Consider the following 16,795-nt stretch of genomic DNA (forward strand, 5'->3'; position numbering starts at 1 on the left):
TCAGAGTGTGGAAATTGACCTGCATGCAGACAAAGCAATTGTCACATGGTTATGAGTTTTCCAGTACATATATTTTTTTTTATAACATAGGAGAAGCACTTACATAGTAACTGAACTGCTAGATCCTCTGCATAACCTCTGTGGTCAAGGAATCCACCTACCATATGAAGTTCAAATCTGTAATAAATAACATTTTGAAATAGTTGAAAATTTAACTGAATTAAAGAATGGCACATATTACCAATGCACACCACCCAATTTTTAGAAATTGGAATTCAGAAAACTTTCAACTAGATGTCTTTTAGTCAGAATGCACCAGAATACAATTCTGGAATATTAATAAAAAAAAACAAATAAATAAAATAATAATAATAAATAAAAATAAAACACAATTAACACATCATACAACCCAATGGGGTGCCTCCGTAGCCAGGTGGGAAGGAGCAGCAATGCGTAGCACACGCTTCTTGATTAGACTGGGGTTCGAGCCCGTCACCACCAAATACTGAGGATGCGGAAAGGTCAGGGAATGACCACTGTATATTCCCGGAGCAATATGGCATTAGTTGCTAATGCTCCTAAAAAAAACCCAAAATAACAACCCAATGGAAAAATTTCTATGAAATTATGAAATCCAATAAGGCATATTTAAAAATAATTTTCTTTGTTTATATGGGCAGAATGTTTGCAATTCAATAGCTCCATGAATATGTTGTTAGCCACTGAGGAAATGGCAGTTGGCAGTCACAGGGCACTGATGTGGATGTGCTTCAAGCAGCTCTGATATTCTTGTGTATTATAAGAAGTTTGGGTTAGCACTTTTTAAGCAGCAGTTTAAATTTTGTTCTTACTTAATTTCTTTAATACTGTCTTTGAACAAAGCTGGCATAAAAGTCTTTGCCAATATCACCAAGGACACAATAACAATTCAGAGGAACTGATAGCTGGGAGAAGAGAGGTAATATAGATATGCATTTACAGAAATACACATATATACATACATATACACAAAACAAGTACAAGATCAGCAGAACAGGTTTTGAGAAGTAGAGAAATTCTATCAGGTCTTGGAGCTTTCTTAGCATCAAGAATGTTCAGAATTCTTTTAACATCCTTCTATCAGAAGACCTTCAGAGGCATTGAGAGAAGGGTATTTGGTATTGTAAAATGTGATATGCCAAAACTATCAATACAAGAATTAGAAGAAAAGTAGAATGTCAGTAAACTAGCTTCATCTTTAGCTGAGGATGTAATAAAACCAGTAACAGAGGTGGGAATATAAATGGACAAAAGTTGCAGCTAACAGTTTTGGAAAAAGATCACAATATACATATACAAATACCATTTAATCAAGACATTTTCTACTCTAAGCCTATTCCAAATCAAGTTCGGAATGATTAAAAACTGTTTCAATTGTTGCAAGCTTTAGTGCAAGCAGAAAATGAAGCTGGAAATTTGGATACAAGCCAAGTGCAATATGCTGAACTCTTATCTTGAACAACGTTAGCACATTTACTATAAAATAAGTTACATAAAGAACAACTTTTTTAGGGTGAAATGCAAATAAAACAATTCCTACAAAAATAATTTCATTAATATGACCATAGCAAACATTAGCACCAGAAGGTTTGAAACAGTAATACAACCAAGAAAAAGAAGGATAAAAATTGTGCAGACACAAGGTTGATGATGGCAATGAGAGTGAGAGACACTAGTGGAAAAGAAACCATTGTGAAGTTGTGAAGTGCCAAGAGAATTGCTAATACTGACCATGTATTTTGAAGAATTCTTTGTGAGAAAATGATGGAACAGTATCTCACGTGTAGTTATGACTGTCTGTATTCTGGAAGGTAAAAGAACATCCTGAGTGAGATCGTTAGTAATTACAAAAGCTTCAGCATCTCAACTAGTCGGAGGCGCCTCCATAGCCAGGTGGGAAGGAGCAGCAGTGCGTAGCACACACTTCTTGATTAGACCGGAGTTCGAGCCCGTCACCACCAAATACGGAGGATGCGGAAAGGTCAGGGTATGACCACTGCATATCCCGGAGCAATATGGCCTTAGTTGCTAATGCTCCTAAAAACCAAATAAACAACAAACATCAACTAGTCGGATCTGTGTAACTAGAAAATCAAAGCCAGCTTAAATTAAATCACCAAAGAGAACTACCTCACCATTAGAAAACTTGGAATGAAGGAACTAGCATTTCATAGGTTTGTTTTTGAAATAATTTTAAGGGTTTCTTTATTTTAATAAAATAAACTGTAGTTATATATATATATATAATGTTACAGTAAATTTGATTAATCCAGTGATTATGAATAATTACCGGTTAATATGTATAATCACCAATAATATTGAAGAATTTAATAAATATATAGCAATTTATTAAATATACCGGTCATTTTACATATTCTCCAGCGCTCGCTGATGTATTTGATAAATAGGACAGAGAAATCATATGAATGAAATGAAGGGAAGTGCTTCTGTGCACTTTCGAGCCAACTAGCTGCTTCTAAAACCTATAATACACCGCCATTTAGTTAGTGCAGCACTGTTGGGCTGAACGAGAACGACCACTGTGTCTACATGGTGGTAATCATGGTCTACCTGGGGTGGATGGGATCTATCCAGTTATATTAAAGGAGGCGGCAAAGCAACTAAGCAAACCCTTAGCCATAATTATGAGAGCGTCCTTGGACTCAGGGGAGGTTCCCACGGACTGGAGATGTGCAAATGTATCCCCAATTCACAAAGGGGGATTGAAGGGTGACACGAGTAATTACAGACCAGTTAGTTTAACTTCTGTTCCGGGTAAAATAATGGAGTCATTGATTAAAGATGCATTGTAGGATCATCTAGACAAGACTGCAGCAATAATTCAGACACAGAATGGGTTTGTTAAGGGAAAGTCTTGTCTGACAAATTTGATAGGATATTATGATGTGGTTACAAAGGAACTGGATGCAAAAAATAATTTTGATATCATATATTTGGATTTCAGGAAAGCTTTTTACACTGTTGCACATGGAAGACTATTGTACAAATTGGAGCAGAATGGTATTAAGGGTAAGTTTCTACAATGGATAAAAGGATGGTTAAGTGGGAGAAGACAGAGGGTGGTAATCAATGGGTGCTGCTCTTCGTGGACTAATGTTATTAGTGGAGACCCACAGGGTTCGGTGTTAGGTCCACTGTTGTTTTGTATATTTATCAATGATATTGATGAAGTTAATTGCTGGTCAGGCCACGCCTTGAGTACTGCGTACAGATCTGGAGGCCTCATTTTAGGAAGGATGTAGATTTACTTGAGCGTGTACAGAGAAGGGCAACAAGATTGGTGAGGGGAATGAAGGGATCCTCTCACCAAGAGAGGCTTAAGTTCTGCAAATTGCAGTGGCTGGAGACTAGGCACCTGCGCGGTGATCTGATTGAGGTATATAAGGCCTTGAATGGGTTGAGCATGCTGAATTCTGATGGGATCCTTCCACTTGTTCAGATTACGAACTTAAGGGGGCATAAATTCAAATTAAGAAAAGACAGATGTAGAATAGATGTGCGGAAATTTGCCTTTAGCCAGCAGGTGGTTAATTGCTGGAACAAACTTCCATCTGTCGTTGTGGAAGTTGATAGATTAAATAAATTTAAGGAGGAACTGGACAGGCATTTGGAGGCAATGGTGTGATTTTTTTTTTTTTTTTGGCTGATGCTGCATAAGCTCATACACTGCTTTCTTGCATCACATGCCACTACTACTACAACAACATTTCTACCATTTAGTGCAACATACAACAACACATCAGCATTTAGTTAGTGCAGCATTGTTGGGCTGAACTAGAACGACCACTGAGTCTGCATTCTTACCATTTAATGCAACGTTATACTTATAAAGTTAAACATATTTAGTTTATGTCCATAGGTAAGTTTTCTTTGAAAAACAATTAGAAATGAACATGTAATGAAAATTTTTGTAGTTTGCCAAAGTGTAACGGTTATGGATACCATTGAAAGAATGAAAGAAAGTTTTACTGCAAATTTAACGAAAGTAATAGAAACAAAATGCAGTAACAAAGGTTTTATAACGAAAGAAAAATATATACAGCTGATAAATGACATTTTTAACTAAAATTGAAAACCACAGGGAAAACTCCAGCAGATTACCAAAGACTCAAGCGCTATGATATAATTAAAGTAGGTGTTTGTAATAAATTGATTTACCCTGTTCAAGAAAATAACCAAAGCATAAAATATTATGTCTGCACTGAGTAAATTTTTGATACAATACATAATATTCATATAGCTATTGGCCATGGGGGAAGAAATCGGATGATGAACAAAATTCAAAAAAAGTATAAAAATATAACTACTGAGTCTGTAATGGTATATTTAAACTTATGTGAGCCTTGTCAGAAGAAAAGTCAAGTTCCTAAAAAAGGCTTAGTGGTTAAGCCAATGGTGTTTAATGAAATGAATAGTAGGTGTCAAGTAGACCTGATTGACATGCAAAGTCAGCAAGGCAAGGGATACAAATTTATTCTTGTATATCAAGACCACCTAACAAAATTTGTACAATTGTGTCCATTAAAAAGCAAACATGCTGAAGAAGTTGCTTATGTTTTATTGGATATATTTACTATTTTTGGAACCCCTTCTATCCTTCAAAGCGATAATGGTTGCGAATTCGCAAATAAAGTTATCAAAGAATTATGTTCTTCTTGGGAAGAACTCAAAATCGTACAGGGTAAACCCCAGCACAGCCAGAGTCAAGGTTCTGTAGAACGTGCAAACCAGGACAGAGAATATATTGAGTACGTGGCTAGAAACTAATGAAACACGCAACTGGAGTGAAGGATTACGATTTGTTCAAGTAATGAAAAATAGAGCATATCACCAAGGAATTAAATGCAGTCCCTATGAAGCTATGTTTGGTTCTCCCATTAAAATTGGCCTCAAAACTTCATGGCTTCCCAAAGAAGTTGTTAATTTAAAAGAAGAGGAAGAACTAGAAAACATAATGAAGCAATTTAAAAATGATCATATGATAGAGAAGGAACCAAATATTTATGATTCTGGAGAGACTGCAGGAGACACTAGCATAAAGAGTATTGAAATTGAAAATGACAATATAATGGAGAACGTTGAAGAGAATATGGAGAACGTTGAGGGAAATAAGGAGAATATTAAAGAGAATAACAAGGACTTGGATAATATTGTTGCGAATAGGAAAGCACAAATATATAGAAAATGTAAAATAGTAAAAAAAAATCTTAAAATACAAGCTAAAAAAATGATGAACGTGTCTAACAAAAAGTTTCCTACTGGAAAAGTAGGTGATACGGTACATATAAGAATTCCTGATGTTGACAGAGCCAGAAGCGACCCAAGAAATTGCTTGGCAGTTATTATGGATATTGACAATAGTGGACTATATAAATTGGGTACAAAGAAAGGGAAATTGGCCAACGTTTATGCCAGAAATGAGTTTTCTATATGCCATGAAGAATTTATAAGTGTCGTGGAAGTTCCAGACACAGAATTATCTTTGCGGGAGTGTGTTGAGAAGTTTTCCATATTTGGTGGTCAAGGTTACAAAAAATGTAATTGTAAAGGAAAATGCAACAGTAATAAATGTAGTTGTAGAAATAGTAACAAACTGTGCAATTCAAAATGTCATCATAGTTTATCTTGTAATAATAAATAACATTAAACTGATTTTTTTTTTTTTTGTATTCTGTTGGCATCTAATTTCAATTAATCAATATTACCAGTAGGCATTGGAGATTATTCATAATATCCGGTATGTTTGATAAATTAAGCATATTCTCCAATATTATTGGGAATTATACATAATAGCCGGTAATTATGTATACTTTCCGATTTATCATATTGCCCGTAACACACACACCTCGGTTTACGACAGGGTTCTGTTCCTAAAACAGTAATTGAAAAGGTGGAGTCATATACTTATCTGGGACAAGTCATTAGCTGTAATAATGATAAATGGCTGGAAGTCAAGAGAAGAATAAATTTTGGATGGATAGCATTCAGGAAATACAGTCACATACTGAGGAGCAATATCCCAATTTGTCTGATACGTAAAATAATGAGCCAATGTATACTCCCCACCATGACTTATAGAAGTGAAACTTGGGCACTCACCAAAAGAACAGAAGAGAAGCTAACTACACAGCGAAGAATGGAATGAATTATATTGGGAATCAGACTGTTAGATAAGAAGAGAAACACATGGATTAAGTAATAAACTCAAGTAAAGGACATTCTTATCAAAACTAAAGAACTAAAATGGTCTTTGGCCGGACACATAGAATGAAACAAGATGACAGATGGACTAAGAAAATAACTGAATGGTACCCAAGAGGAGCTAAAAGAAAACCTAGAAGACAATGACGGAGATGGATAGATGAAATTCATGAGGTTGTGGGTAGCAAATGGATGACCATTGCACAAAAGAAGGAACTGGAAAGTTGCTGGAGAGGCCTTCCACCTGCAGTGGATTGAAAATGGCTGATGATGATGATACCATGTCTCTGATATCCCAACAATATCTGCCTTTGATGCCTTGATCAGCACTTCAAATTCATCAAATTTATTTAATGTACTTCTAGCATTAGTGTACTAAGAGTAAGAACATGCACCTACATGTTCTTACTCTTAGTTACCCTAACACAGCCCATGTATTTACTTGTTCCATGATGACTCCCAGAAGCTCTTGAAATCCCCAACAACTTGCTCTCTAGGCTGCTGCTCATTAGAATAGAAGTAGTGCAAGAATCATTTTTGCCTGTGCCTGCAGCTACTGTGGATCCCCCCCAAGCTAGCAGTTTTCGATCCACCTAACACTGCCTCAATAGCATCAGCAAATATTCTTGCACCCTTTCTATTTAAGCGTATCCCATCCTTGTAGAAGCAGTCTCTCCTGTTAGCAAGCACAGACCACGCTGAAAAAAATTCTACCCCATGAGCCTTGCACAATCTTTCCAGGACTGAAATGATTGACAAGGCTCTCATCATATACACCCTCCTATCATGTCTGGGCACAATTGTAGACACTTTCAAATTCAACCCTAGCTCATGGTTTTTTTTTTCAACATTGACCTGCACTTGTTAATTAAATCTGCAGATCTCTTACTCTTAAGGTCATTAGTGCCAACATGTACAACAAAATCGCCTTTTGTGCCCTTAAAAAATTATATCTGCTCTTCAATGCCATCAACTTTTGCTCCTGGCAGACATACCCTGGTCCTATTCCACCTATCCTTTTTGCATAATATATTCCCAGTCTCCATGACAATAGTCACCAACAATAACTAGTTCCTGTGGGACTAGCGCATTCTGCCTTGGAGATTGCTGCTGTGTTGAATGATGCACAGGAGTGAGGCAGCTGAGAGCTTTATGGGCCCCCTCTTATATTAATTTCCTTGAGGGCATCTACCCTACACCTTAAACTCTCATGGACATTGAGTTGGCACCTAATTTCCTCACAGTCTCTGCACCTAGCAAAGACATCTTCCTTGGCTAGATCATGTCCTGTTATAGACAGGTCTGCAAACATTTCACATTTCGCGCATTTTTTTTTAGACTGTGATGCATTGGAGAATCGTCCCCTTCGGTTCTCTCACGAGATAAAGCACTCTGGCTAATCTGCGAGCGTGGCTTTGATGCTCTAGTTAGGGTCATGATTCGGTTTAAGTACAATTTAATTAACAATGAAATTTAATAAGATTAATAAATTTTGCCGATTAATTGATAATACTATACTATACTAAGCTAAAAGATTTCTAATACTACGTGTGCTACATGTTTCGCTATCTAGTTTTACATTAAACCTTACACTATCTAGTTTGGAATATACGTTGTATCGTATAACAATGGCGGCAAGTTACGAAAGGTAAAATCTAAGACACTTAAGTATTAACTTTCAAAATCGCTATCTAAATTCAAAATAAACCAAGGAGCTTGACTAGGACTATAAGCTACTTATAGAAAATAATTTAATATAACAATTAAGTCAATAAAACGGCTAAATATAATTAAAAACTTAGTGTTTGAAGGAGCTGGAAAATCTTGTCTAACACGTGGCCCTTACCAATACTAAGCAATAACCTACAATATCTCTATCTAAGTTCAAAATAAACTTAAGTATCATAACCAGGAATATAAAGCTACTTTTAGAAAATAAATTAATATGCCAATTTAAGTCAATAAAACTGCAAAAATTTAAGAAAAACTTCTCTATTAGCTGGAGCCGTAAAAACTTCGCCCTCACAGAGCTACTCTCATTTCCTAGTTCTCTATAAAATAAACAACAAATAATTAATAAAAGAAAAATTAGGTAAATCAACAAGCTAGGACTGGCACTGACAGCCGCCCTTGGCATTTAGAGAATCCAAAAGGTCATTGCAACAGAATTTGTCAATTGACCACAGATCCTAGTTTCAGCATGTCAAGAGTCACATTTGGGAACTGACTATTGAAGCTATGTAATCGTTGGTGCTTTGAGCACAGGGAAAGGGTGCTACAAAAATGTCTTCTAGGCAAGATCCACCCCACTATGTTTCAAATATTTATGCGATTATGTTTGGACAAACACTGTTGTACAAATGCCTTTATTTTTAGCACATAGATTCTATGGATTGTGAATGTGTATCTAGGGTTAATAAAAAGTACAGTCTTGGATGTGGTGTACACCTAATGATTCCACCCAGTGGCCCACTTGAGTCGCCAGAATTCAAGGTCCATAGTCTTTCTTTACATATCACTTACCCAGAATGCTATTATTAAGGTATTGGTATTGGCAAATGATGCAAGAAAGCAAGCTTACGAAGCATCAGCTATATAAGCTTGCTTTCGTTTTATTAAAAAAAAAAAAAAAAAAAAACTTCCCACATCACCTGTTCATTCACTAATAATTTGTCCAATTCCTCCTTAAATTTACTCTAATATTGAGATTGAATGTGTTGTTTGTAGATCATATTCCCAAAGGGTTACCCCTAGGAATCCAGTACTATTTGTGGTAATTGTTACTTTTCTTGCTGAGGTCAGATGTAGGGATCATATTTTATTGGCAGGATTGAGGTACAGATAAAATATTTTGATTTTCCAGAAGAATTTTCAATAAAATTAAATCCAGGGGATAAAACTTTAATTCTCCATATTTAACTCACTTCCTCCCTCTGGAGGGAGTGAGTTAAATATGGAGAATTAAAAATAGAGGAAGAAAGGAATTTGGAACATGCATGATGCCCATTATTTGAAGTTTTCAAGAAAACTGATTTCTTTTTGGTGTATACACAGGAAACCTTGGACATATTCCACCTGCAGTCTTATAACTGCTTTATAAAGGAATTATAGCCTGCCTATCTCTACAAGCAATTTTTCAATGAAATCACGAAGACGAGACCAGTGTCCTCTTGATGATTTTGAGATGTCCTCAAGATGTCCTATGTTCAAAGATGGGCGGCATGCAAGAGAGATTAGCCAGAGGGAACCACCCATATGAGGAGTCAGTTTAAATATGTGGGCTACACAGCTTGATAATCATGGCACTTTACAGAGAATCTAATAGAAATTTATAAGGTTCTGAGAGTGAATAGTAAAATGAATGAAGAAAAGATTTTCATGGTTTTAAATGATACTGTAGCCAGGAAGCATTCAAACCAATGAGGCAGAAGAGAAAACATAGAAATGCCTCCTATGCTGTCACCATTGGGTTTAGTCAAATCTATTTATTGGCCAATCTGCAAATCCATTTTAAGTTGTACTTTAAAAACCTAGATATACTTTGAGAAAAAGCATAAAGAGCAAAATTTCACAAAGAGAAAGTCATATTTTGAATTAGATCAATATTTACCTTCCTTCTGGTGCATTCAATGAAAGCTCTTCTATTCTTCTTACAATATTTATAACACCTTGTTCAAGTCCAGATCCATCAAAATGAGCCATACTAACTGCCCCAGAACCTAAGGCAATATAAGATGAATTAAAAAGTGCCCTATTTTAAATATACAAATTCACAGATATTTCTGCACCTAAAATTAAAATCAAGTTACATCTATATAACAGCAATATCTATTAATATAGTTGTTGCCTTAATATATGCAAATCACCCATTTCAAGCAATGTAGTGTAAACAGAAAACAGAAATTGGGTGAGAGAAGGGTGGAACATTTAGTGTATACCAGTGACATTCATCTTAAAATACCATGCAGTCCAAACCATTTCCTGTAGAACACTGTAACAATTCCTAATAGTTGGGCATACCCAAGAGAGACATCTAAATTATCTAACTCCAGAAAATGCAAGTTCCATGGAATCAGAAACATCATGACCAAGGATCCAGTCGCCAGTCAATGACCAAAAACTTCTATTATAGTTTTGCAAATCAAATTTCCCTTGGTGACATGCTAAAAACACCGAGCTTTGAATGAAAACAAATAATGCAATGGACCCAATTTTTTTCAATGGTTAAGAGAGTACAGGATAATGTCAATTGTGCCAAGGTCTGGGAAATGCTTTAAGCATCTTTGGATCACTGACACAAAATATAAAAAGAGCTACTTTTTAGAAAAACAAAAAATTATTTTAAGTCATTTCTGGTATTAACCAGATAATTTTTTTCTGTTAACTGCATAATAAAGCAGCTGTGATATGTATTAATATTGAAATGAAATACAGTGGATCCCCGCTTTACAATGTTAATCCATTTCAGAGAGACACCATTGTATCGTGAAAATATCATAAAGTGAACCCAATAACACATTGTTTTTTGGCAATTGATTCCAAGACCTCTGAAGTTGAAATTTTTGCTATATAACTAATCTATTTATCTCTTTTTCTTTTACACAATGTTGAACGTAGACGAATGCAATACAGTAAATTTATGTCAAATAAGCACAACACAAAAAATCACTTCAACTAAGGTAAAAAAAAAAAAAAAAGGTAAACTGCAGCCGTTATCAACCCACTACAGGATGGAAGCCTCCTCAACAACTCATGCTGAGGGAAATGGACCATACTTTGCCACGCTGCTCCAGTGCGGGTTGGCAGATCAACCATATTTAGCAGTCAGGGGCTTGAACCCTGGTCTATTCAAAGAGCATGTGCTACTGCATTCCCACCCCTGACCACTCGGCTACAGACTCAGACTTCAATTAAAGGATGCAAAAACAAAACAAGGGGCCAACACATTTACATATGCTACTATTGGACCACACATTGTCCAGTCGAAGACAATCACAAGCCCATCATAAAGTAAAATAAGTAGGCACTGGTTAATAGAATCAGCTGATTTATAGAAATAAATCTGAAAAAAACAAATTCAAATCATCAAAATGCACTACACTTTCATCATTATCGTGTTTGGTTAATAAGAATCAATTTTGAACGCCTCTGTGATATTTTTATAAAGCACATTTCTGGAGGTCACTACCAATAAAACAGTAAAAACAATTTGCAATTTTTGATTTATTGGACTTTTTTGTTAGGGCAATCATATTATAAACGGGTAGTAAACTCGATCTTACTGCATTTACGATAATACCGATAGCTGCAATTCTGTGAGTTTTTACATTATGGTGAAATGTGTTTCCCCTTCCATGAAATCTTCAATCATATAAAAACAAATAAATTTTCAGAATCTTCTCTTCATTCTTATTTTTTAAGCTTCATAAACTTGTTTCTCCATATCTCACTTACACATATCGTGTTAGTTGCAATTTGTGCATACCATGTTCTTTGTTATTGATTGCTTATCTTTTCAACTGTTTTAAATTTTACAACCCAAAAAAAAAAAAAAAAAAAAAAAAATTAACAGAAATATCAATTAGTTAGTATGTACATATTACAGTATTGGTTAAGCTATGTACATAAGTATAAATTTTTTATTTTTATTTTGCTCACCTGTGGAAAATATTCTTCTGATTCTCACATTTAATTTTGTTAATTGGTAAGGTAATAAAGTGTAAATTTGCACTTTGTATCTTTACTTTTATATCCTATGGATAATATTCCTCTTATTAGAACCACCATTTAATAGAATTTAAATTAAATTTGCAAACGCGATCACAATGATGCTTACTACATATCTTATAGTGAGTGGTATTTTATTATGGAGAGTCCATCGTAAAGTGATTTGATTGTACAGTGAACCAATTGTAAAACAGGGGTCCACTGAATTTGAATTTTACAGAGAGGAAGAGACATTATCTGGCTAATTATTGGAAAATAGTTTTGTAAACATTTTCTGATAACTGAATTAAAAAATATAAAAATATTCCCAAAAAATTAGTAAACACTCAAAGTAATACAGTCTATCCTCGTATAGCACGATAGTTGTGTTCCTAGAAACCCTAGTGCAATGCAAAATCGTGCAATATAAACAACAGGCCCTATGGGAAAAGTAGTGTTAGGTGCCGACCACTCAAGATTGAACACACATTTGGAACCAAAACATTACCAAACACAATAAATAATCGGGTAATTTTAATCGTTATAAAATACTTACGTATTTTATAATGATTAAAATACGTAATAAAAAATAATATAATAAATAATAAAAAATATTTATTTTTTTATTATTTATTATATTATAATAAAGTATTTTTAGTATTTTTTAATACTAAAAAGTATTTTTTACGAATAAAATACGTATTTTATTATAGGTAAGTATAAATTATAATACGTAAGTCGTAATAAAATGCTTACGTATTTTATTACGACTATTACGTAATAAAATATTGCTAATGCTTTTGCTTCTATCGTAAGCAAACTTGTTTTTTGTTTATCCAAACAGATAGAAAATCGAAAAACAGATAGAAAAGACAGCCGTTCCATCTCTTCCAATTCTTGTGTCTTAATCTAATGGATTTTAATTACACTTTGAGTTGTTCCCGCTATGAAAGTTGTTTTTATTTTCTCCGCATTCTTTGTAATTCTCGGCGTTGCCTCATTTAGGTCTGTAGCACGTGCAATATCACATGGTCTTTCATTTCGCTCAAAGCGTTTCACAATTTCATATTTTTTTTCTCAATCGACAGAGGCGGACTGGCCATAAGCCTTACCCGGGAAATCCCGGTGGGCCGGAGGCCGGTGTGATTTTGGCCATAAACCGTAGTATGAGGCCACTATAAATTTTCCCAGGTAAGAATTTTTGACTCAGTCCACCTCTGTTTATCGATATTGCTTTTTTTTTTTCCCTCTCTGAATCTGCAGTGTCTTCGCCAGGACGCTTCCTTTTCACACCTTTTAAGTATTTTACTCATTTTTAAAGCACAATTACAAAACGAGGAGGCACGCTTAATACACATAAACAAAGCTGCGCGCGTGTAGCAACTGAATAAACAACACCGTAAAGGCCGAGATACACTATTAACACCTCAAATTTTACTAAAGCACATTTCTGGGGGTTACTACCATAAAACAATTTCCAGTTGCGTTTCTGCTAGTGGAATATGTTATAAACTGGTCGTAAACTCGATCTAATTGCAAATTATCGATAGCTGGAATTGTGTGGGTTTTTACGTTATTATGGTGAAATGTGTTTCCCCTTCACTGATATAAAACACATAAATACATTTTCAGAATCTTCTTCATTCCTATCGTGTTACGTTCAGTTGGGGTGATTCCGCGTTCGACTGCCATTTCTTGTAAACACAAAGGCGAATCGTGCATAAGCGAATTCGGTTCGTGTTATATAAGATAACGTTCCCCTATTTATAAATCGTGTATGATCGAATTCGTATAATATAAACACGTGTTATACGAGGACCGACTGTATATCTTTTTCCTTAAAGCTTGCCATTCCATTATAAATATTTGGACCATTAGAATTTATTTTGCTCAAAATTTGTATAAAATCATCATATTGACTTACCTGTGTGTCTGAAAGCTACCATACTACAGGTTGTAGCATCATCTGTACCCAAAACACTAATATGTTCTAGAACAGGAGAAAAAAACAAAAAATGTTTATTTTCTATTTCAGTAATCTAAGATACTGAGAATATTAAATAAAAGTCATAATTTTCTATACAGAGGCTGGTTGCTATTTTAAAGACTTATTTACTAAAATGTAACAAAACAGATGAGAAAATAAAGATTTCTGATCCAAAAAGCAATATTAAGATACTTTGGAGAAAATTATCACTCATACTATAAAAGAAACATAATGAACATAAACACCAATACAAACTTTTGTTAACCCAGTAGTTCTGGTATTGGCATCCCAAAAGTACGGCAAACACAATGGCAGTGCACCTGAGAGATACCTAAATTTGTTTTTTTTTTTCATTTTATTGTACATAATGCATGAAACTTTTTAATTTTTAATAAAAAATTAAATATTTAAAATGCTAATGAAATTTTGCATCTTTTACCTTTAAAAATATTAATTCTGCTGAAATATCAATTTCAGCAGAATTAATATTTAATTAATAAAAACTAAAAAAAAAAACATTTTAGACATAAAATATAAACATGAGTCTCATTAATTTTCCAGTTAAAAAGACCACTGAGAGCACACACAAAATTTCAAACATGAACAGGTGCATATATTTCTGCTTATTATGTACACAAATGCTTTAAAAAAATACATACACGCATATATATACACATGTATATATGTAGATACACATATATATAGTACATAAGAGGGAAAGGAAGAATGTGACAAAGATAAGGATTTCGTGGACTAGGGCCACTAACAGACAGAAAGACAAGAAATATAAGTAACAGAGTGAAGAGATATAGATAAAGAGCAAAGAAATATATGGAAAAAAGAAATCATGGTATACATAAAAAATACATATACATAACACACAACCCTGGTATTGTCATCAAGTGTCACCCTGAAGATTGCAGAAAAATATGGCAATTAAAGTCTGTTTCTGATGCAAAGCACATGAAAAGAAATAAAGGTAAAACAAAGGATATAAAAAAATTAATGAATTCAGAATGAATTTATAAGTGTAAGGCCAAAGGAGTGATACAGGTGTGGGAGGATACAAGGAATTGGCATGTAATTTACAATTCATTCTAAATTCATTAATTTTTTAATCCTTTGTTTTATCTTTATTTCTTGTCATTTCCTTTGCATAAGAAACAGACTTCATACTGTTGTCTCTTTTCATGCAACCTTAGTGGTCTTGACAATAACACCAGAGTTGTGTGTTATGCAACAGTATACTTTTCTATTTTTATAAGTATGCTTTTTTTTTTTTTTTTTTTTTACATATACCATGATTTCTTTTTTAAACATATATCACTTCACACTATTACTTATATTTCTTGTCTTATATATATATATATATATATATGTGTTTGTATTAATATATTGAATAAAGTGTGCATGCGAAAGTTACACAAAGTGCCAGTAACTAGAAGGGTGAGGATAGTTGAAAAAGAAGCCTGGTATGTGAAAGGTGAAAGAATGTTAATATCCTAAAAGTTATGATGAATTAAGAAAATTATGAGCTAAATTACTAAGCCAATAGAACATTGGAGAACTGTAAAGAAAAATTAGTACACAGTTCTTGATACATGGTCAGTTGTAGTCCCCTGATGAAATACCTGATCATATCAATATTTGTTGCAGCTGACATCAGATCAGGCACTTTTGCCTTACCTATATTCAACCATTACCTAAATACACTGAATTATGACCACTCATATGAAAAGGATAGGTGGAACAGGACCAGGGTATGTCTCCCAGGGGCAAAGGTTGATGACGTTGTAGAGCGGATATCATCTTTTAAGGGCACAAAAGGTGATATAGTTGTACACGTTGGCACTAATGATATTAAGAGTAGGAGACCGGTGGAATTACTTAACAAGTACAGGTCACTGTTGAAAAAAAGCCGTGAATTAGGGTTGAATTTCAAAGGGTCTGCAATTCTGCCCAGACACGATAGGAGGGAGTATATGACGAGAGCCCTGTCGATCAATTCAGCCCTGGAAGGATTGTGCAAGGCTCAAGGGGTAGAATTTTTTTCAGCCTGGTCTGTACTTGATAACAGGAGAGCCTGCTTCTACAGAGATGGAATACACTTAAATAGAAAGGGTGCAAGCAAGAATGTTTGCTGATGCTATCGAGGCAGTGTTAGGTGGGTTGGAAAACTGCTAGATTGGGGGGATACAAGAACTAATAGATTAACAGTAGCCACTGGCAGAGGTGAAAGTGATTCTTGCACTGCTTCTATTGGAATGAGCTGCAGCCTGGAAAATAAGATGCAGGATATTTCAGAGACTGCTGGGAATCATTGGGGTACAAATAAACACATAGGTTGTGTTAGGGTAGCTAAGAAAAAGAATAGGTGCATGTATAGTAAAATTCCAAGCGTGATGGCTAAAAGGAAGGATTTATCGGACTTTGATAAAGGACAGATTGTGGGCGCTCGACGAGCTAGTGCCTAGATTTCCCAGACGGCTGAACTGGTGGGGTGTTCGAGAGCAACCGTAGTTAAAGTGTACCAGGACTGGTACAAATGGTCAAACTGGTCAAAATAGTCAAACAACGACCCGATGGCAAAACTACAAAGGTCAGCAAAAGGTTGATGTTAGAGGTGAGTGCCAGGTCCAATGACTCATACAGGCAAACAGGTGCAGCACTGTTCAAGAGTTGACTACCCAATACAATGTGGGCCAACCCGGAACAATATCTGGCATGACCATGCATTGCACACTCGCACGTATGGGCTATACCAGCAGACGGCCACTACGGCATCCTCTCCTAACCAAGGTTCATCAGCGTAAAAGACTCGCCTGGTGCAATGAGCATGCA

General features: G+C 35.0%; 1 protein-coding gene across 1 annotated transcript in view; it reads right to left on the reverse strand.

Annotated features, from left to right (window-relative positions):
* Ntan1 (N-terminal amidohydrolase 1) overlaps positions 1–16,795 on the reverse strand; it is a 123,187-nt gene that overhangs the window by 78,215 nt on the left and 28,177 nt on the right. Inside the window, exons 3-5 of the mRNA XM_090386164.1 lie at positions 13,892–13,957; positions 9,872–9,980; positions 104–177 (exon numbers count right to left, since the gene is read on the reverse strand). Of these exons, the coding sequence (XP_090242290.1) occupies positions 104–177; positions 9,872–9,980; positions 13,892–13,957 (249 nt within the window). The remainder of the gene's footprint in view (positions 1–103; positions 178–9,871; positions 9,981–13,891; positions 13,958–16,795) is intronic.

The sequence above is a fragment of the Mastigoproctus giganteus genome, chromosome 12, assembly GCF_048544385.1.
Source record: "Mastigoproctus giganteus isolate SK-2022 chromosome 12, ASM4854438v1, whole genome shotgun sequence".
NCBI lineage: Eukaryota > Metazoa > Arthropoda > Arachnida > Uropygi > Thelyphonidae > Mastigoproctus > Mastigoproctus giganteus.